At 40.3% G+C, this 22,974-nt stretch overlaps 1 protein-coding gene across 6 annotated transcripts in view; it reads right to left on the reverse strand.

The window, feature by feature from the left end:
• Window positions 1-22,974, reverse strand: part of LOC115760423 (trypsin-1) — a 76,504-nt gene that overhangs the window by 19,237 nt on the left and 34,293 nt on the right. For 2 of the 6 annotated variants that reach the window (XM_030701733.1, XM_030701734.1), the window contains exon 3: window positions 14,703-15,089. The exons of 2 other annotated variants lie outside the window; for them this stretch is intronic. In XM_030701733.1, coding sequence (XP_030557593.1) covers window positions 14,703-15,089 — 387 coding nt within the window. Of the gene's footprint in view, window positions 1-14,702; window positions 15,090-15,739; window positions 15,773-22,974 lie in introns of those variants that run through there. 2 more of the 6 variants (XM_030701736.1, XM_030701735.1) reach the window with 2 other exon arrangements.

Raw genomic sequence — 22,974 nt, forward strand, 5'->3', positions numbered from 1 at the left:
AAGATTATTTTTAGTTTTAACTGAAGAACACTATTTTCTCTACTAACACCCTTCTTATCTGTAGGCTCTTATAGCGTCACTGACAAAATTAGCTGTGAATAGGGGCACATCTGGCTGCACTGACAATTAAAACATCCCCTTCGGTTGATGATGCTATTAGAAAATTGTGTACTCTAACTAGGCTTTTAGCATTAAATTTTGTTATATATGTATATTGTTTTTTTTTTTTTCTTTTTGTTTAAGTTACTTTTATTTTTGATAATTTTCTGTTCCTTTTTGCTTTTATCAGCGTGAGTTTTGGTTAATGATAACTTAATTTAAATATTTACAATATGTTTATATATCTACATGTTAATATTGCTTCATTATAGTCGGCGTTTGGCCAGGTCTATAGGATAGCTCCTTCTTCGCCTCCTTAGCGGGTTCCTTGCCAAGACATTAGGGTGGTTGCGGAGCTTAAATAAGTGACTTGCTGCTTATTGGTTGATAAGGTCTCCTACCACAGTAACCTTAAAGTCCTTTGCAATGTCTCGTGTTCGAATATACCATTCGGCTCCAGAGATTTTTTGCAAGATCTTGGCCTGCATGATGCGAAGTTTGCTAAGGTGCGTCTTCGCGGAAATTCCGTATACCTGGAGCCAATATCGCCATGCAAGGCAAGTATTACTTTTTAAATTATGACTTTATTCCGGAGCGAGAGTTTGTTATTTGGGTTAAGCAGCCAGCTCAGACGCCTGATTTTGCTTTGCAAGTTCTTAGTTAACTCGGTGACATGTTTTTTGATCGTTAGTCGTCTTTCGAGTGTAATGCCTAGGTATTTATGGCCACGCACCTGCTCTAAGAGCTCGCCATGAAGAAAAAGTCCGGGGGAGGAGTCCCAGCGCAGGGTGTGAGTGACCGTAGCACATTTTTGGGGGTTCACGGAGATATTCCACCTGCAAGCCCAGTTTTCGAACCGTTTCAGAGACTCCTGCAGGATGTCTGTTGCATTGTAGACGCAATTATTCTTGCAAGGATTGTCGTCTCATTAGCAAACGTAGCCACCAGGAGATCCTGCCGACTGACAAGGGCTATTTCGCTTGCCTTGGGCATATTGTGCGTGAAGGGCTGTAAAGTGTGTGACCCAAAACGCTACCTTGTGGAACGCCCGCTCTTATGCGTTTGGTATGAGAGGCTATGCCATCCTGTACCACTCGAAATGTCCTCTCGTTCAGGAAGCTCGCAATGATGTTAAAGAGCTGCGGATTCAATTCGCCCTTAATCTTGGAGAGGAGTCCTGCGTGCCACACCCGGTCGAAAGCTTCTTGGATGTCGAGGTATGCTGCCACCACATGCTCCTTCCTGTAAAAGCCGTCCAAAATAAAAATTGAGACCCGATGGAGTAGCTCAGGGGTACCGTGTTTGAGTCTAAACCCAAACTGGAACTTCGGGATTAAGCGTTTTATTTCCGGGGTATCCAGGATCCTTCTTAGGATGCACCTTTCCAGTATCTTGCCAAAGGTAGGCAGGAGGCTGATGGGGCGATATGACTCCGTTTGATTAAGGGGCTTTCCGCACTTGTGCATTATAATGATATGCGACTTCTTCCAGGCCACTGGAAAATGACCTAGCCGAAGAGTTGCATTAAAAAAGGCGACAAGAAAAAGCACCGCCTTGTATGACAATAGCTTAATTGTCTGGTTGTCCAACCGATCTTCCCCAGGGGCTTTGTTGTTTTTTAGGCTCTTTATCTCCTGCTTTACTTCTTGGAAAGTGATTGGTGATACAGGGAGTGACATTTGGAGCGGCGCCTCCAGGATTTGCGCGACTCGCTGTATCCTTCCCTGCGATGTGGTCTCAAACGGCTTGAAACGCTCCTCCAGGTTGCAGGCTAAGGCTTCGGCTCTTTCCATTGGCGACCTGGCCCAGGTGCCATCGGAATGTCGAACGGGGAACTTTGGTGCAGCTTGCCGCTTGTATCGACTGGTAAGTTCCCACAGTGTGAATTTGGAGCTCTCGTCTGCCGTTGCTTCCTCCAGCATGGAGTCTGTGGCTTTTCTTCTCAGTAAAGTCAACTCCTTTCTGACTCTGTTGGCGATACGACAATAGATCCTATCGATTCTGGGATCCTGGGTGCGGACATAGATGGCCGGTTGTCTGGAATTCAAGCGCTGCTGGAATGCTTTATAATAAGCAGCATGGTTTCCATTACAGTTTGAGCATCGCTGGTCTGCCACCGTTTGGGCCTGGCATTGCTCCGAGCACCGTCCACATATGGGCTTTTTGGGGCAATAGTTTTTAGTGTGGCCGAACTCATAGCAACGATAACATTGCCAGATGATTTTATTCTTTCTTGGGAGCTCAAATTGAACCCCTTTGTTGGGGGCATGCTTAAGATCTACTAACCAGTAGTTACGATTTGGCGAATCGCGTGCGGACTCAGCATCGGCGTCACTTGTAGGTAGCCTGGTCCCCAGGTTGTATAGAGTTTTTACAACGTGGCCGTGTATTGCAATGGCACTTTCGATTTGGCTTCTGGGAGTAGAAGCGACCAAGTTTTTGACGACTACGCGATACGATTTGTTCTCCTTGAGACAGAAGTGCGTGAACTGGACCCTGACCTTAATGAGCTTGCGAATAATGGCTCTATGAGTGTCGGAATCTTTCGCGTAGATTCTCAGCGTGCCGGAGGGAGAGACCTTAAATTCGTAGGCATCTGGGCCAGCTGCCTGGTCAAGTGTCTGTTCCATTGCGACGATGTCGTTAACTCCAGGAAGTGTTATGGACCTGCAATTTCCATCTCGTCGTCTTCGATGTCAAAGGCTTCTTCCAGAGGCGCAAGTGGAGCATATCTGTTCCCATTTGTCAGGGAGGCACTGGGAGCAGTTGAACTTTCTCCTGCCTTGCTGGTTTTCCCGTTTTTTGTGGGTACTTTCCCTTTTTTGATGGCTCCGGCCTTTGGTGTTGTTCCTTGTCGTTTTTTTGTTTTAGCCGTTTGCCATTTGACCAGCGCTTCTTGGAAGGCTGACATATTACCTTTGCTCTTTAGAGGGTGCAGAGCAGGGATTTGGCTGCAAAGAGCGGTGCAAGACGCAGCTGCCGGGAAAGAGCTCTGGCCGCAATATGGTTCTACCAGGATAAGCAGGAGAGTTTCATTGGTGCTTTTGCGGTGTGTTCCAGAGGGCTCCAGTGCGGCACAGCTTGTACCAGTGGAGGCAGAGGTCCCGCAGCCGCTACTTGAGGACACGGTGGTTGTAGTTGTTGTGGTTTCTGTTGTGCACACAATGCCGTGTTGCTGGAGTTGTAGCTGGTGCGACTGTCCCCATCCCTCAGGAGTGTACACGTGAACCTCGTTCCTGTCATCAGGTGAACATCTACTTGCTTCAGTGAGCGGGGCTAGAAGACCGTGTACTTGATTGCTGTTGACTTCGGGGTTAGTTGGCGGAGGGATATTGCTAAACACTGCGTGACTGGAGTAGGTGTTGCTGCGTGTGTTGTTTTTTAAGTTTTTATTTTGCTATTTTTGTAGGCAACTCGGAATTGTCGTTGACAGCGCTGGCGTTGACAGCTTCCAGTTTTTGCTTGTGTACAAATTGCACATTTGCAGTTTTATTTTTGGGTCTTTCTTTATTTTAGGCACTTTAACGCAGTTTTTGATTTATTTTTTTTGGGTAAAATTCACTTCTAAATGTATTATTATGCCACTATTAGGTGGCCTTGTCCGTATTTTGTCACTTTTTTCCAAGATTTTTTAGGAGCACTATACACACAGCGATACACTCGTTTACTGCGCAATTGGATGGGGCGCAAGAATTTCTGTCTGTACACACACACATTCATGCGCGTTTGCTTCGATTTCATCAACAGCATTGCAATTGCGATTGTTTTCTGTGCTGTTATTTTATTCGTTTTTTTTTTTTTCAATAATACTTAATTATTGTTATGGCTATTGAGTAGAGGCATAGCAAGTAATGCGGTCAGTTGCGAGTTCAAACCCTGACAAGGGAGCTTTTTTTAAATTTATCTGTTTTTCTTCAAACGAGCGCGTTGCGCGAACTGCATTTGGTGTTGGAATAAGAGAGTTCATGATATTCCCTAGTCGGGAGCTCCCAACCAAAACCTCTTACTTGTTTTTTAACTGCTAACTGTAGAAAAAACTTGATTAGGCTTATTACAGCCTTCAGACAAAACTTCCCAGAAATAGCACCGCAGGTCCTCGTACCTACTCAGATAAATGTTATAAAACTGAAAATTGTTTTCCAGTATATAAAAAGTAACGAGACATGGCAAGTGCCTCATTCGACAAGTTTTGCTCGAAAATAGAAGCAGCTACAGATGCCGCACGGCTTCGGACGATTGTGTTTATTCGCTCCTTAAGATATATTAAGCAAGAAGACTCGATATTCTTCTCGCAACTTCCACAGTATCCAAAAATTCACACCCAAATGAGGTGGTAGGTTCGACGACTCTCGCTAAGTTTGTCAGCAAGGCACTTCTCAAAGTGGCCCTAACTCTATTCCTATTTAAGATTGAAGTTTGGTGAACATATCTTGATGAAAGTAAAGTTTTCTACAAAAGAACCTTTTTTTCGGACAATCGTTCTATAGTGATAAACTTTTGAATATAAGTATATGTGCATGAATATTCTTGAAAATAAAAGTAGTTCACATTAAGAGAAGAAGTCCAGTAATGCAAAAATAAAAACTAAGTTAAAGGACTCCAGAAAAAAAATTAACAAATTTCAATAGAATAACTTACATCAAGTTCAAAATTTCTGTTAAAATAGGGGAATTCAAACCATATAACTAATTTTATGAAGAATTTGTCCAAACTATTGCTTGACTGCTGACTACGAAATCCACTCTGACAAAAACAGAACATTAACTAGACACACATTTTTTCCATACCAAGATATTAATCTTACGTAAAAACCAAAAAAACTTCTAACAAAAACACACCAAACATATGGATACAGCAAAAACAAACATAGTACAACTGATGACCACTGATGACTCAAATTGGTTTTTTAAAAGAAAAATAGAAAATAAAATAACAACAACTCTAAAGAAAAAACAAAACACGATTAGCTATGTTACGTGACAACAACACTCAAAAAGGATAGTTCGTTAACAAAACGAAAACAGTATTCCCTCTAAACATAGAAGCACTACTTGCAAACCGGCCGAAGTTATCTCTCCCAGAAGGTCTTCCCTCTTATGGTCGATTATTTACATAAACATTTTATTGACTTATCATATTTAGTTTTTTCATTTAATTTATTCAATCCAGACGCGTGCCAATAATGAAACTTTCTTTTTCGCCCATGATCTGCCCATTCACATTTGTGTGTGTGTGTGTGTCTGTGTATAGAGCTCGAATTCAAAAATCATAAAAACTTAAGATCTTGAAAGTTTTCAAAGGACAGGCAGGCAGACAACCAACAGGCAGACTGGCGCATATATATAAAATATGCAAGTATTTGTGAATAGCAATTTCAAAATATTTTAAATCCGCAAATGCCAACGCGTAGGTTCCCTTACCAACGATAACGAGCTTTCATTATATCATATCACTCGTCCCTTCAAAAGGGAAGACATTTGAGAAAAATTTAATTTGTGCGCACTTTTACTTGTGCAGACACATAAACACACAAACACGAAAAACGACGAAATTGTGGTGGCTTTAAAAAGACTGCTTATGCGGTTTAAGCAAAGGCGACGAAGCGAAGCGAATTCGCCTCCAGAGCGAGTGATAAAGCTTTATTGCGCTCTCGCTCCAGTCTTAACCTTACTTACACTAGACTTCCTGTTTTAAATTCATTTTGTGAAGCAATGCGCGGATGTGTGCCAACACCGGCCACCATGGGGCGCTTGGGTCTTCATTCAACGGGTAGCCGAGCCAACTAGTGGATTAGCCTTTTAAGTTTCCGCACTTGCAGTCCGAGCATATACTACTTGAGCAAGGAGAGAGTTCGCCATCGATTCAAGAAGGTGAGACCCTGCTGGTCCGGGGTCCCCTCTGCTGGCAGAACCCTCAATGGGCCTCCTACTATTAATTGGCCTGGCATCAGAGTCTCGCCATCGCTTGGGTCCTAGCTTATTGCTTCCAGGGGCCTGGAATTGAGAACGGCTTCCACTGCGACAAGAGTCGTCTGCTTCTCCTCGGCCGTTAGCAGCAGGCTGCCTACCGTCCGCAGGAGTAGGTGCTTTGCAGATTACACAGCTGCCTCCCACAGATCCCCGAAGTGCGGAGCTCTTGGATGTATGAATGCAAATTCGCATCCGCTTGTATCCGAATTCGCGAATTGCGTCCGCCTCTTCCTTGATTCGAGCTCGTATCTCCAGAAACTGACGGCTTGTTCCTACGAAGTTCGTCACGTTGTCGCAATAGACGGTCTGTGGGACTCCTCGACGGCCGACGAACCTTTACAAAGCTATTAAAAATATATTAGTGGATAAGTTACTACGTAAGTTATACGTAGGCTTTCCACTCATTCGAAAGGTCGTGTTAATTGGGCCACAATCATCGACGGCACAGATAGAAAATGGCGGAGCGCTCGGAGTCGATCTGCTGGTAAATTTCCCATAATTTGTGCTAGCAGACGAGGTTTCCATTTAAAGCAACAGATACATGATCTTACTGTCTGACTACAGACCTCTTGAGCGTTGATTAGCCAACGTCGCTCACGAAAAAGACTCACGAGTGCTCTTGGCTCTGATAAGGCTTCTAGCGAATTGCGACGTTTTTTTTTTATGCACCGCACACTTGGCATCATATGATATAGGAGCATTTACAAGTCGTCTTCCTACTCGCAATAACGTAAAGGAGCACCAAGATCCATTATACTCATGTATAAAAGGAATGAGGCGCTGCTATGACCCACGGTGTGCCCTTTCGAACTCTATCTATGTCATCTTCAAATTTACCTCGTTCTTTCGTTTCGAGCGACGTAAGGATACTCTCTTATTTTTTCCCCCCCTCTTTTTATTTTTTTGAATAAAGCGTTCCGCTTTATGTGTTCACATAAACAATCACTCTCAGCAGCCTGGCATGCGATGAGAAAATATCGATAGTTTCCAATATATCTGGTCGGTCTACCATAGCTGCTAGTTCAACAGCTGTTTTGAACACTTCAAGAGTTCGCATCTCATCTGTCATCAGATGGTGGTTAACCACCAGGATTCGCTTGGTTCACATCGACGCAAGTAATTCAACAACATCGCAGCGTCTTGAAACAATATCTGCTGGGTTTTGCTTTTTAGATATATGGCGCCATTCAGCTTTCTCTGTCCATTCTTGTATTTCAGCCAGTCGATTTGACATAAATGTTGCCAAAGAATGTTGCCAAGAATGTGACCGAATGCAAATAGGTGTGACTTCAGAATATGACCAAAGAGCCGTCCGTTCAATTGGTAATCTTGTGAGATTTCTGACTCGATGATAAAGATCAGCGAGAAAGTGAGCCGCGCACAACTCAAGTCGGGAAAGAGTCTTCGTCTTGACATTACTTTAGATATGGATGCCAACAACGAAATACGACAGTATACGCGGCCATACTATATACGCATGCCCCAAACGCTCTTATTGAGGCGTCGGCGAAACCATGTATTTCGATCGGTGCAATTTTGCTCTGTTAACACGTATCTTGGTATCGTATTCGTTTCAATTGGATCAAAGTAGATTTTAGTTGCTACCACGAGCTATCCAAAGTCCGAGGGACATATTCATCCCAGTCTAACTTCTGAAGCCAGAGCACTTGGAGTCGGATTTTTATCTTGATTATCAGAGGGCCTGTTGGCCAAGCGGGACAAATAGTCGCGATGTCACCGAGAGTATGTTCCGTTTTGTCGCTCTAAGACCCATGAATGAATCCTCTAGCTTGAATTGAAAGCACTAACCATACAATGTATAGACATACCAAATGACCCTTTTTATCGAAACAAAAAAAATCAAAAAGAAACAACCCCAAGGGTACCTGCGACCATTTTAGTGTGCCCAGACAGAGGAATACTGTTGAGAGTGGCAGCCGAACGCCGGCCTTAAAGGCCGAACGCTCGGTATGAAGCCGCATCTCGCTCAGCGCGCATCGTCGCTGCGGCTGATGCTTTTTTTTTTAAATATATGTATGCTATTTTTTATTCCTTACAGCCCAAAAACATATGTGTGTATGCATGTGCCTCGTTCTCACTCATTGCTTCGCGCACTTGCGTCCATCTCTTTCTATCTGCATAGCTTCCCACAAAACCCCGAGATCTAAAAACATTCATGTGCTTGTGTTGTGCCAGGGGTTATTTCTTTCATTGTGTGCCTTTTATGCCTGTGGCATGTAGCAAAAGGCACACACATTCAAATGATCTATCATGTATTTCTTCGTCCAGTCAGGCATAATGAGAAGAAATTGATCTAATTGTATTTAATACACAATTAATTGACTTAAATGAAATATTTATATTTATAACAGCTGTAAGGATTTAAAAACGGCATACGTATATTAAGAAAACGCATCATGCGTAGCGGCATTGCGCGCTGAGCGAGATGCGGCTTCATACTGAACGTTCGGCTTTCGAGGCCGGCGTTCGGCTGCCACTCTCAACAGTCTTCCTCTGTCTGGGCACACTAAAATGGTCGCAGGTACACTTGGGGTTGCCTCTTTTCGATTTTTTTGGTTTCGATAAAAAGGGCCATTTGGAATGTTTATACATTGTATGGTTAGTGATTGAAAGGCATCTTCATTTGGCAACCACAACACGACAAGTATTTTGGTTGTGTCAGACTCTGAGATCGTTATCGGCTTAACTGCGTTTGTTGCGGAGAACTCAGGTGAATTCGAAAACCATTTGGTTAGCTCGAAATCTGCATTTTGGAGAATTTGCGACACTACAGACTTAATTGTCTCAAGGTTCTCTACGCATGCAGTACCAGTCAGTAAATCATCGACATAAAAGATAACGTCAGCAGCTTAAAGGTGTGATGACTCGCTCATCTCCCTTAGCTTTGTTAAGCACCATATTGCCAGCAATGGAGTAGGCGCAGTTCCGTAAGTTACAGGGTTTAACCTGAAGGACCTCAAAGAGTGAGATAGGTTTTTTCTCCACACTACAAGCTGAAAATATCGATCTGCTTCATGCACCATGACCTACCTATACATATTTTTGATGTCAACTGTCAACGCATATTTGTGGAGTCGAAATCTTAGCAGAATCGAGTATAGCTCCTCTTGAATATTTGGTCAAACTATTAGAAGGTTATTCAACGCAATTTCAGACGATGTCGGACAGGACGTGTCGAAAACAACGAGTAACTTCATCGATGTGCTTTGTGGTCTTAAAACATACTGATGCGGAATGAAGTAGTGTGCAGTACTTGGAATCTGATCATCTATTTCAGACATGTGACCTTAAGCTAAATATTCTTTCATTAATTCCAAGTACATACGCCTAAGCTCGGGATCTCGAGACAAGCGTCTTTCAAGGAAGGAAGGAGTTACCAAGCTGATTGGGGTCTGATTTATATGGCAGACTCACTTTAAATCGACCTGGCGGCAATATTTCCAAATTATCTAGAAAATGGCTCTCACATAACTGCTGTTCAACTGTTTGGACCTTTTTAGCTGAAGGCTCTTCCAACGACCAAACTTTCTGCAATGTTTTGTCTATCGAGGTATAAGACTCTGCTTGGCAACTCAGATTAACAGCATGAGTCTTCTCATGACTTGACAATGTGTAACGCCCTGTACAATCCAGCCAACAAGTGTCTTTTGCAAAATCGGACAATTCGGACTTTGTTTAAACTGACCTTCAGACAGAAGCTTAAAGAAAGTCTCAGCTCCGATGAGCATGTCGATGTATGGCTTATGAAAATATAGATCAGCCAATTGCAGGTTCTCAGGAATTTTTCAACCACTGACATTGACCGTATGGTCAGGCTGGTAACCTGAAATGGTCTTCAAAATCCACAAATCTAACGAGAACTCACTGCAATTGACTCGCGACTTCAACACTGTATGAATCTTCTTTTTTTTTTGAGTATTGCATTGAGCAATGCCAAGTAAGCTGATACTGGCTTCTTCTCTACGCAGCTGCAATCGTTGTGCTAGCTCGTCTGATACAAAATTAATTTCTGATCCAGAATCAAGTAAAGCTCTAGCCAAAACGAACTCGTTACTTATCGTTTTAGCCCTAATGACTGCGGTAGCTAGGGTTATACTATCAGATACATTCGCATACATAGCAGTGTGAAGTCGATGGTTGATCCGGTGCGGATTCATGGGGTGATGGTAACGCCAGAGTGTTAAAAACAGCCGAATATCTAGGGAACAGTATGTTATAAGAACGACTGTATACTCTGCACTTGTTTGCCTTACATTTGGCAACAGTGTGCCCCTTCCGAAAGCAATTGATGCATAAAGCAGCCGCCTTAGCGAACGCAAACCGCTGCTGTACTGATAACGCGGCAAATGCTGAGCAATTCAATATCGAATGGCCTTCGGAACCGCAATATAAACATTTTCGGGTCTTTTGATCGTTTCTTCCACTAGCCACAGAACACGAAAACCAACCTCGAATATTGCTTTTGGAAACAGCCTTTGACTCTGGCTTCAGGCCATCGGACGAAGCTGTGGCTGATTCTTCAGCAGAAATATGTTGATGGCTACGATTCAAGGCTGTTTCTCAATCACTCCCTAGTGGAATGATTGCAAAATCAAGTTGATCGTCCCATATTTGTCTGGTCATTGGGTCAACTTTGTTCAAAACGAGGTGAATGAGATGCGCGAATGAGCGACCCATAGATGGCGGAGATAGTGTCAATCATTGATCTCAATAATACCGCAGAAGGGTGTGTTATTTTTGGCAGGCTAAAGAAATATTTTCATTAAATATTAGACATTCATAGACATAGACATTCAGACATTCATACTCTCTTAAGACTGTCAAATGCTTTTAAATAATTGTCCTCGGTGACTTGAAACGCTGTAGAGAGACATGAGATTAGATGATCGAATTTCTCTATGCTCGAGATAGCATGATCGTTATGAACAAGAATTTTGAACAGGCTAATAAAATTCGTAAACTCGGACCATTTTCCACTAAACTTGGGAAGTGCTAGATGCGGAAGACGTGTGTATGGAACCGCAACGGACATGCCTGTAGGCGTTGCAGGCCTTAATGTCATGATAATGGACCTTAGACGAGCCGTTACCGTTATACAAAGCTCTTCGAGCTCGGTACGATACTCATCATCTGGATCAAAAGTTTATACTCGAGTCTATATGTGTGGCCAGCATTTCATTCTAACTCTGCAGACTCTAAGTTTAATTTACCCTTTATTAGTTGATCATTTGAACGCATGATGCTTTTAACGGACATATTGTGTTTCTTTTTTGAATCGCCAACATTTTCCTAAGTAGCCATATTTGATTCTAAATTCGATTTAATAATTATTAACTTAAATTAAAGTCGAAATTGCCAAACGAATTTAAAAAAATGATATGCCTGATCAATAATGCGTAGGGGAGCGAGCGTCTCTTGACCGAAACGCGCCAACAAATCACAAAGCGGAACGAAAAGAAACGGGCTACAGCTGGCTTGCTATGTATGTGTATGTATGCGTGTACTGCATTTATATACAAGCGCTTGGTCTCGGACAACTGTATATTTTACAGTGGTTGCGAGTGATTGCAAGAGGGGGACCCAACAAGCGAAATGAAATTCTAGTGACAATTAATTTTTGACATTTATTATCATTCGCTTAGAACCACTAAATTGCACAAATACTAAATTTTATAAAAATCTCCAAGGTGGATAGTAAGTGCATGCAACTTTTAATTATGCTGAGCTACTTTACATATGTGCCAAGAATTAAAAGCGTGAGCTTTATTAGCGAAATCAAGCCAATAGAGTTGCGCTTTCAATTTTTAGCACAGTAGCTGCTGTTGCGGACGTTCCACTTTGGAAGCTACTTTCCTTGACATTCTTCAACGATGGCAGCATGACTGATAATAAGTATTGGTCTCAAGCCGACACGATTTAATTTAAATGTTTAATTAAAAGTCACTTGCGAGCCACAGCCTTGCACTAAAACCACACAGTCCACCCGGGGCGCCATGAAAAATTATATTAGTTTATAAAATTAAAAACGAAATACGACGAAGTTGTGGTGGCTTTAAAAACACTGCTTATGCGGTTTAGTGCGTATCGCTTTGATATAATTCGACAACTGACAACTTATGCCTACATTAAGCAAAGGCGGCGAAACGCTTCCGGAGTGAGTGATAAAGCTTTATTGCGCTCTCGCTCAACTCTAAACCTAACCTACACTAGACTTCATTCATTGCTGCATTTGGGGTTGGTAGAAGAGGGTTCATGGTATCCCCTTGTCAGGAGCTCCCGACTAGAGCTTCTTAATTGTTTAAATTGTTCAGGGTATAACAGACTTCGAATTCGAAAAAACCGCACAAACTTGGATACAACAATACTGCAGAAAGACCAACACTGCGTACATTGGAAATGCTTCTCGTAATAAACACACCAAACATCAAACGACTAAGCTACAAAACAGATGCTGAAAACTGCGCTCATTTGTATACACTTATTGAATCACCAAAAAGTTTCTAATTCCACGTCAGCTAAAAAAATATATCGGTTAAATACAAATTGAAAGAAACTTGTGTTTTTTTTGTGTTGGAAAAACTTTAAGCTCGTGGAAGGAACAATAACATTTTAGGAGCATTCAACACTAATGATTCAAATAGACGACCCAAACTATTGAAAATTCTTTATATTACTGCTATGATAATTTTCTAAAATTGTCAATGTCATATGCAGGCGATAAAATGAGTTACGTGGACTGCCTCATCTGTAGACGACAGAGTTAACTGTTAGAATAAAAAAGCTCAATAATATCACGATTTCATCATTGACTTTTGAACATCTTAGGCGATGCATGCAATCCAGAAACTTGAAACGTAAATTCAACTAATGCAGCTAAGCTCACGATAACTTAGATGCTAGGAAATAATATAATCGATAGTAGCTTAATATAAAATCAAAAATAAAATTTCTTCCCCTTCTTGCAGACTGGTGAGAATATCATTCTCGGTTTATGTACCCGTGTCGAGCGACGTACACTTTGCTCTGTTGATTGATATGTCTTTTGTAGAATTTATTGTTATACCTTTTCCTTGATGATTTCTGGTCTGATCAAATCTAGTGGCTTACGTAATTTTTGACCCAAGAAAAGTTTTGCTGGTGATAAGCCAGTTGTGCTATGCGGACAAGAATTCGTTGCTGCAAGAATTCGTTTACGTTTCTTTTCAATGTGTTAGATGCAATTCCCATTGCCGATAGCGCAATTTTAAGCGTTTGAACATTTCTTTCTGCTTGATCGTTCGTAGTGGAGTGATAACTTGCGATGTACGACGCCAACAGATGTGAGACTTGATGTGAATGCGCAGTAATGACGACTTGGTCTTCCCAATAGTGATCGGAGCATAAAGATCGCTTCGAATGTTCGTATGTAGAATTATCATCCTTTGAGTCTATCGCGCAGGGGACTTTCTAATGTTAACAGATTTGGTATGAACTTTGAGTAGTAAGCGTATTTCCCAAGAAACAGTTGCCACTGATCGATTATAGATGGTGTCTGTTCTTTTAAGTTGGCCTCAATCTGCTTAATTAATTTTTGTACAAGACTGTGCCTGCAAATGTTGTTGGCTGTTTCGCGATTGCCTTATTGCAAGTGCTGCGATTTTGCATACCAAACAATCATATGTTCCTTAGCATTCTGGAAACGAGCCGTACTTGCAAAATGCAGGAATTTGAAACCTTTGCCTTAATGTTTCGTTTGTCATCGAAATAATTAATAAGTAATTGCTTAACAACGCTGAACTGATGACGTTCCATTGGTCGTTTTTAATGCTCATTTTGACCACTTCTGACACCACTTTTGTGTTCTTAATTCATTTCTGTTTAAATTAGGCACTTTTACAAGTAGCGCTGCAGGCTATTTCATCATAAAAGTAATATAGATATCGTAATTCAATAGGGATAACTTACATGCTAAGAAGTGTAGCTTAAATAAAAGTCTTCGTCCATTTCCAAAGGTTTTTAATCTATCTATCTATCTTTTTTCTTCAAATCTCTTTGGAAAGAATCTTATATCATTCGACTTCCCAATTAAAGGTGGAAAGTCTGATATAACAAATTACAGGGACATTGCAAACTTTCCGCTATCCCCAACATATTCGAAAAAATAATCCCACCGACTTTGCAGCATTTCTGCAAGTAAGTTGCCTCTCAAGTTCAACATGGATTCGTAGAGAATCGGTGAACTTTAACAAACGGCTTCAATTTACTTTTTTGGTAAATGATGTTTTTAGTTTCAAGAATGCAAACTGATGTAATTTACACCGACTGAAGCAAAGCACTTTACCCTGTGCAGCATGACTTTTTACTCGTTAAACTTTATGGTTTTGCTTAGGATTTCGGCCAATCAATTGGATCAATTATGTAATACAGTCCTATATCTGAATATAAACTTAACTTAGGTATATTATGATAGATAAATACTTGCTATTTGATAGTTTTATCGTATTAAATGGCTTCATTATTTTAGAAAATATTATAGCTTTTCTTAGTCCTAACAATGCAATATTGTTGTTATAGGTGTCTAAATCAAATTTTTTATGCCTAATTAAACTTACGAATATTCTGATAGATAAATACCTGCTGGATCATAGTTATATCGAGGAAGACAAACTGGCTTAATTATTTTCGAAAATATTATAGGTTTTCTTAGTCTCAACAATGCAATATCGTTGTTATAGGTATCTGAATCAAAGTTTTTATGCCTTATGACAGCAGTTACCGCACGTTGGATTGCTTGAGACTCAGATGTTATTTGTTGGTCATGATCGCCAAATATTATTCTGATTTTGGATCTTCTTAATTTTTTTATACAATGAGCTGCTGAAATGACGTAGTCTTTTGTTAACAAAGATCCTCCGCAGTGAAATTTGCCATCATAAATGATTCGAGCCATCCATGGGAATTGGTTTACTCCTGTTGGTTTTCCACCGACAATGCGATTTTCTTCATTCGAAAATCCACAATCTAAAAATAAATAACAGGTATGTTATTCATTTGTTGATAAAAGCGCATTCGGTAAAGGGCAAGAGGAGCAGACAGCGCAGTCGACGCAGAGAAATAACGCAAACGCATGGCAAATGAGTCTGTAAGCAAGGGAGAGAACGACTGTGCTGTTAACTGCGCAGTGGGCGCCAACATAAGCGGTGATGGGCTCGAGCGCAGCAGAGTCAGTCGACTACGGACCTGCAAGCAACGCAAAATAAGTTTATTGGAAAGCGTAGTACTTAGTGCATAGCGCGCGGTTGTGATACAAATAGTTAGCCTAATTGAAGAGCGTAGTACTTAGTGCATAGTACACCGGTATAGTGCGCGGTTGTGATACAAATAGCTAGTGTTTCTTGCACACCAGTACGTAGCCAATATGACTCATGGCGATGTATAGTATGGCGCAACCATCGTCAACCATCGTCTGCCATGGTTGATCGTCGTGGCGAAGTTCAAGTGCATATTGAGATATGCCAGCTCATTAGTGTTCTCAAGGGAGAATTGAGGGCTGTCTTTTTGCGGCCTCTCGCTTTAAACACAAGGAAAGACATCTGCTGCCACTTAATCTTAGCTTAACGTAGGAAGGCTCCTATCGGCAGCGGGCCACGGTTTGAGTGTCCTATAATTACCTACTCGGGTCGAATGCTCGTTCCATGGCGGATCGTAGACAGGGGCGAAGTTCGTTGGCCTTACATGACCCGCCGATCGACTGTGATTGGCCTCGGCAGCCACACAGCTCCCAAGCATAGCCAGTCGCAGTCAACTCATTCCATTCTTGATTTCTAAGAAAAGGTTTTGGACATTGAACTGATTATATTATTGGGTTTTTTCACAGAACAGTGTGAAATTTCGCGGCGATGGAAAGCGGCCTCATCAATAACACATACAATGACAGTACCCTACATTAGAAAAAAATTATGTTCATTAGATTTAGCTAATTTTTAACTTAACTTAACCTTAACTTTTTAAGTAGTGCCCTTCGAGAAAATAACATAGCCCAGATTCTCTCAACAACAACTGTAGCAGTAGGCAACTACACCACCGACGGCAACAACAGAATGCAAATCCCAAGTTACAACAGCAATCAATTGGAGCGGCATTAAGTGTCAACACCGACAGCAGCAGTAGAATAAATATTTCGACCTAAAACAGAAGTACTTAGCATTCAACTTCACCACCGACGGCAGCTGCAAAAGCAACAACATAAACAGTTCATAATAATTTAAGTAGACCGCTCAAAACGGAGTAAAATAGCAACATAAAAAACAATACAATCGTAATTGCGATGCTGTTGATAGAATTCAAAGAAGCCGCGCATTTATTTTTGTGTGTACATGTATACAGAAATTTTTGAAATTTGCGCTAGATGCCTCAAACAAGTGACCAGACAAAACAAATTTTCTTTAATAACTTTTGTGTTTCTTAAATGATTTTCCAAAGCACATTTTATTGTTATATAGAATATTTGTATATTCTCAAAAAGTCAATTGCATTAAAAATGTGTAAAGTGAGAGGTGAGAAGCAAAATATCAAGTTTATTGATAAGAGCTCTTCTTATTCTCAACTTGCTCAAAAAACATGATTTTGATAAATATTTAAAAAGGCAAACCTACATAACAAGTCTCTAGCTCTTATAGGTTCTGAAATTCTTGCGTTTATACATATGGACGGACGCACAGACGGACTAGATCGACTCGGCTGATGATGCTGATCAAGAATATTTACACTTTATGGGGTCGGAGATGCTTCCTTCTGCCTGTAGCATACATTTGCACAAATACAATATACCCTTTTTGCCCACTTTTAATAGGTTCAGGGAAAATGGAAAAATGGAAAGGTCGCCGAAACTAGTACTGTAAAAATAAAAATAAAAATATAGGATTAATAGAAGATTTAAGCGAATAAATAAAAAATGCAGCATTAACTGCATACGAAATCAGTATGAAGTATTATAAATCGAACAAGGAGAATTAAGTATGGCAATACCAAGATACTGAATCAACAGATAACCCTGTCTAATGCGTTTGAAACCAAATAATAAAAGAAGAAAGTGGAACTGACTCGGATCAAATTGAACTGTTTGGAAAAAAATCGACACGTAATGCATTTCTCATATAGAGAAATGCTAGTTCAGGGGGTATGTGCCATTGTTGAGAAGGATATAATAAATGCAATTTTCTGTGAACTCTCAATATTAACATTTATATAGCCCAAGATAATAGACGCATACCTGACGGCAACATTTAGCCAAACAAAACGCATGGTAACCGATACTTTAAACAAGTACGAACAAAAATAAATAGCTGCCATGGAAGTCAATAGAGCCCATGGGGCCGTCATTTATCTCGCCGCCTATTTATCCTTCCCAGACCTTGACGTCGTACTAAGAGGTACAGCCCTTAAACAGCAGCAAACGAAGTAAGACAAAATATAAATATCCAAGTAGGATATAAATTAACTGTAAAATCAAATAAGAGACTGGAAAATGAACTTACATCCTTGTACAGTGAGGAAACAGTAGACGCAGACTTGGGAGCCACAGTCATAATTAAGAGGAAGGTGTTTCATGAAAATAATGTGAGACACCTATAACATTATTTTCTTTTCTTTCAGTTGCTTAGATGTCCAGCATCTTGACTGTGCTATTTCTTTTCACAATGACAACGGCACAGTCAACTGTACGCAGTCTACATCTCGCTTATGGGTGGAGACAATTTGGAGAGAAACAGAGAAATTGAAGAATCATTTCCTTCCATGAGACAGATTCTGGACTCTGATATACGACACATAACAATGCTCCTGGCAACAATAATCATCCACTATAGGTACGCTAATAGCGTCAATCTATCAGGTACTTTTTTAGTGATAGTAGCAGGGACTCCGGACTTTAATGACCTTGAAAGGCTACAAATTACCCAACAGGAGCTTATTGAATTTGAAAATAAACAGGAATACTTAAAAACAAAAACGGAGGCTGATTTCAACTAACTAATAGATGTAGTAAAAACTCGAATAAACAACTAGGCTCCCTAGATTCCCGCCTAGGGAATTTCCTGAACCTTCCTATTCCAACACCAAATGTAGCGGATCGCGCATCGCGATCGTTTGAAGTAATAAAGATAAATTAAACAAGTAAGAGGTTCTAGTCGGGAGCTCCCGACTAGGGGATACCATGAACCCTCTTCTTCCAACATCAAATGCAAATATATATACTATTCTAGAAGCTACATGTCAAGTTTGGTGACTCTAGCTCTCATTATTTTCCAAAATTGTCCAAAAACAGGATTTCGATATAGATTTTTATCGATTACTTGGAAACAGGGCAAGTTATAGATTATCGGAAAACAAACTCGATCTGCGCAGGCACTAGGAGGACCCAGAGGAACAGACGGACGGATGGACAGACGGACAGACGGACAGACAGACAGACGGACGGATGGACAGACGGACATAGCTACAATCGCAATTGCAATGCTATGGAATTAAAAGCAAACGCGCTTGAATGTGTTTATGTACATGTATACAGAAATTTTTGCAATTTTCGCATGCTGCCCCAACCTCGAGGTGAGCAAAAACATGTTCCATTTAATTATTTAATAACTTCTGTGTTGCTTAACCGATCTTGATCAATTTTTCTAAATCTTATTGTACTGTAGAATATTCGTGTATTGCTAAAAGGTCAATTGCATTAAAATTGTAGCTTAATGTAGTGGGCAATACAAGTTGGGATATTAACTTGATTTAGTAGCGGGCGATAAGTATAAAATGAGAGATACTTGATCAATATACACCATTCTAGAATAAACATATCACTTTTGGTGACTTTAGCTCTTAATATATACCCAATTTGCTCAAAAAACAGTATTGCGATATCGATTTTTATCGATTGCTTGGAAACAGAGTAAGTTGTCGATTATCGGAAGCAAGCTCGATCTGCGCATGGACCAGGAGGACCTACAGTGTAAGAATAACAACGGCAGTGGTTTTGTAGTTGGTCAGATTCAGAATGAATTCGTCTCTCTTTATTTAAAATGGACTTAGCCTAAAGTACATAATAGAGTTTGGAGTTCTGTCGCTGAAAGCAGCGGGAGAACGGGAGTACATAGCATGCCATATGTATTTGTATATATGTTGTTATATGTACATGCAGAAGGCATATACATTGGAATGCGCTTGGGACCGAACGGTCAAAACGTCATACACCTTACGCTACAGATCTCACGCTGCAGGCCAGTCCACATATAAGTGGCTGATCATATTACGGCACTTGGCGGTAGTTGTATTATGTAAACAATGCGCGTGATACTCTAACATTAAGATTGAGCATATGACCACTTTACATATTGTATACATTGCAATATGGTGGGTATATGCTTATTTGCATGTAACATGCTACAACAGCTAAAAGGGCGGACAGACGGACATGGCTAGATCGACTCAGCTGTTGATGCTGATCAAGAATATATATGTATACTTTATGGGGTCCGAGATGCTTCCTTCTGCCTGTTACATACATTTGCACATATACATTATACCCTTTTTAGCCATTTTCAATGGGTTCAGGTATAACAAGTAAGAGGTTCTAGTCAAGAGCTCCCGACTAGGGGATACCCTGAACCCTCTTATTCCAACACCAAATAAATTAATAAAAAAAAGTTCCCTTGGCAGGGATCGAATTTGAAACTGACCGCATTACTTACTGTCAACTCTACTCAACAGCCACACCAGCAAAAAAAAAAAAAATTAAAAAACTTTCCCCGGTAGGGCTCGAACTCGCGACAGACCGCACCACTTGCTATGCCTCTACTCAGCAGCCACACCAACAATTAAGTACTTATGATAAAAAAAGGAACTAAAATAACATTACAAAAAAAAGATGCAAAAGATGCGAAGCAGACGCGCATGAATGTGTGTGTGTCCATGTATACAGAAATTCTTAAAGCTGCTGCCCCATTCAATTGCGCAGTTGCATATAACTTTGGTTTTTCTTAACCGATCTTTATGAAATTTTCTACAGTATATCTTATTATACCATAGAATATTTGTGTATTCTGAAAAAATCAATTGCATTTAAATTGTGGTTTAAATTAGTTGGCAATAAAAGTTGGGATATTAACTTGATTTAGTAGCGGGCGATAAGTATAAAATGAGAGATACTTGATCAATATACACCATTCTAGAATAAACATGTCACTTTTGGTGACTTTAGCTCTTAATATATACCCAATTTGCTCAAAAAACAGTATTGCGATATCGATTTTTATCGATTGCTTGGAAACAGAGTAAGTTGTCGATTATCGGAAGCAAGCTCGATCTGCGCATGGACCAGGAGGACCTACAGTGTAAGAATAACAACGGCAGTGGTTTTGTAGTTGGTCAGATTCAGAATGAATTCGTCTCTCTTTATTTAAAATGGACTTAGCCTAAAGTACATAATAGAGTTTGGAGTTCTGTCGCTGAAAGCAGCGGGAGAACGGGAGTACATAGCATGCCATATGTATTTGTATATATGTTGTTATATGTACATGCAGAAGGCATATACATTGGAATGCGCTTGGGACCGAACGGTCAAAACGTCATACACCTTACGCTACAGATCTCACGCTGCAGGCCAGTCCACATATAAGTGGCTGATCATATTACGGCACTTGGCGGTAGTTGTATTATGTAAACAATGCGCGTGATACTCTAACATTAAGATTGAGCATATGACCACTTTACATATTGTATACATTGCAATATGGTGGGTATATGCTTATTTGCATGTAACATGCTACAACAGCTAAAAGGGCGGACAGACGGACATGGCTAGATCGACTCAGCTGTTGATGCTGATCAAGAATATATATGTATACTTTATGGGGTCCGAGATGCTTCCTTCTGCCTGTTACATACATTTGCACAAATACATTATACCCTTTTTAGCCATTTTCAATGGGTTCAGGTATAACAAGTAAGAGGTTCTAGTCAAGAGCTCCCGACTAGGGGATACCCTGAACCCTCTTATTCCAACACCAAATAAATTAATAAAAAAAAGTTCCCTTGGCAGGGATCGAATTTGAAACTGACCGCATTACTTACTGTCAACTCTACTCAACAGCCACACCAGCAAAAAAAAAAAAAATTAAAAAACTTTCCCCGGTAGGGCTCGAACTCGCGACAGACCGCACCACTTGCTATGCCTCTACTCAGCAGCCACACCAACAATTAAGTACTTATGATAAAAAAAGGAACTAAAATAACATTACAAAAAAAAGATGCAAAAGATGCGAAGCAGACGCGCATGAATGTGTGTGTGTCCATGTATACAGAAATTCTTAAAGCTGCTGCCCCATTCAATTGCGCAGTTGCATATAACTTTGGTTTTTCTTAACCGATCTTTATGAAATTTTCTACAGTATATCTTATTATACCATAGAATATTTGTGTATTCTGAAAAAATCAATTGCATTTAAATTGTGGTTTAAATTAGTTGGCAATAAAAGTTGGGATATTAACTTGATTTAGTAGCGGGCGATAAGTATAAAATGAGAGATACTTGATCAATATACACCATTCTAGAATAAACATATCACTTTTGGTGACTTTAGCTCTTAATATATACCCAATTTGCTCAAAAAACAGTATTGCGATATCGATTTTTATCGATTGCTTGGAAACAGAGTAAGTTGTCGATTATCGGAAGCAAGCTCGATCTGCGCATGGACCAGGAGGACCTACAGTGTAAGAATAACAACGGCAGTGGTTTTGTAGTTGGTCAGATTCAGAATGAATTCGTCTCTCTTTATTTAAAATGGACTTAGCCTAAAGTACATAATAGAGTTTGGAGTTCTGTCGCTGAAAGCAGCGGGAGAACGGGAGTACATAGCATGCCATATGTATTTGTATATATGTTGTTATATGTACATGCAGAAGGCATATACATTGGAATGCGCTTGGGACCGAACGGTCAAAACGTCATACACCTTACGCTACAGATCTCACGCTGCAGGCCAGTCCACATATAAGTGGCTGATCATATTACGGCACTTGGCGGTAGTTGTATTATGTAAACAATGCGCGTGATACTCTAACATTAAGATTGAGCATATGACCACTTTACATATTGTATACATTGCAATATGGTGGGTATATGCTTATTTGCATGTAACATGCTACAACAGCTAAAAGGGCGGACAGACGGACATGGCTAGATCGACTCAGCTGTTGATGCTGATCAAGAATATATATGTATACTTTATGGGGTCCGAGATGCTTCCTTCTGCCTGTTACATACATTTGCACAAATACATTATACCCTTTTTAGCCATTTTCAATGGGTTCAGGTATAACAAGTAAGAGGTTCTAGTCAAGAGCTCCCGACTAGGGGATACCCTGAACCCTCTTATTCCAACACCAAATAAATTAATAAAAAAAAGTTCCCTTGGCAGGGATCGAATTTGAAACTGACCGCATTACTTACTGTCAACTCTACTCAACAGCCACACCAGCAAAAAAAAAAAAAATTAAAAAACTTTCCCCGGTAGGGCTCGAACTCGCGACAGACCGCACCACTTGCTATGCCTCTACTCAGCAGCCACACCAACAATTAAGTACTTATGATAAAAAAAGGAACTAAAATAACATTACAAAAAAAAGATGCAAAAGATGCGAAGCAGACGCGCATGAATGTGTGTGTGTCCATGTATACAGAAATTCTTAAAGCTGCTGCCCCATTCAATTGCGCAGTTGCATATAACTTTGGTTTTTCTTAACCGATCTTTATGAAATTTTCTACAGTATATCTTATTATACCATAGAATATTTGTGTATTCTGAAAAAATCAATTGCATTTAAATTGTGGTTTAAATTAGTTGGCAATAAA

This window comes from Drosophila novamexicana, unplaced genomic scaffold (assembly GCF_003285875.2).
Source record: "Drosophila novamexicana strain 15010-1031.04,08,12 unplaced genomic scaffold, DnovRS2.1 tig00000434-arrow-pilon, whole genome shotgun sequence".
NCBI lineage: Eukaryota > Metazoa > Arthropoda > Insecta > Diptera > Drosophilidae > Drosophila > Drosophila novamexicana.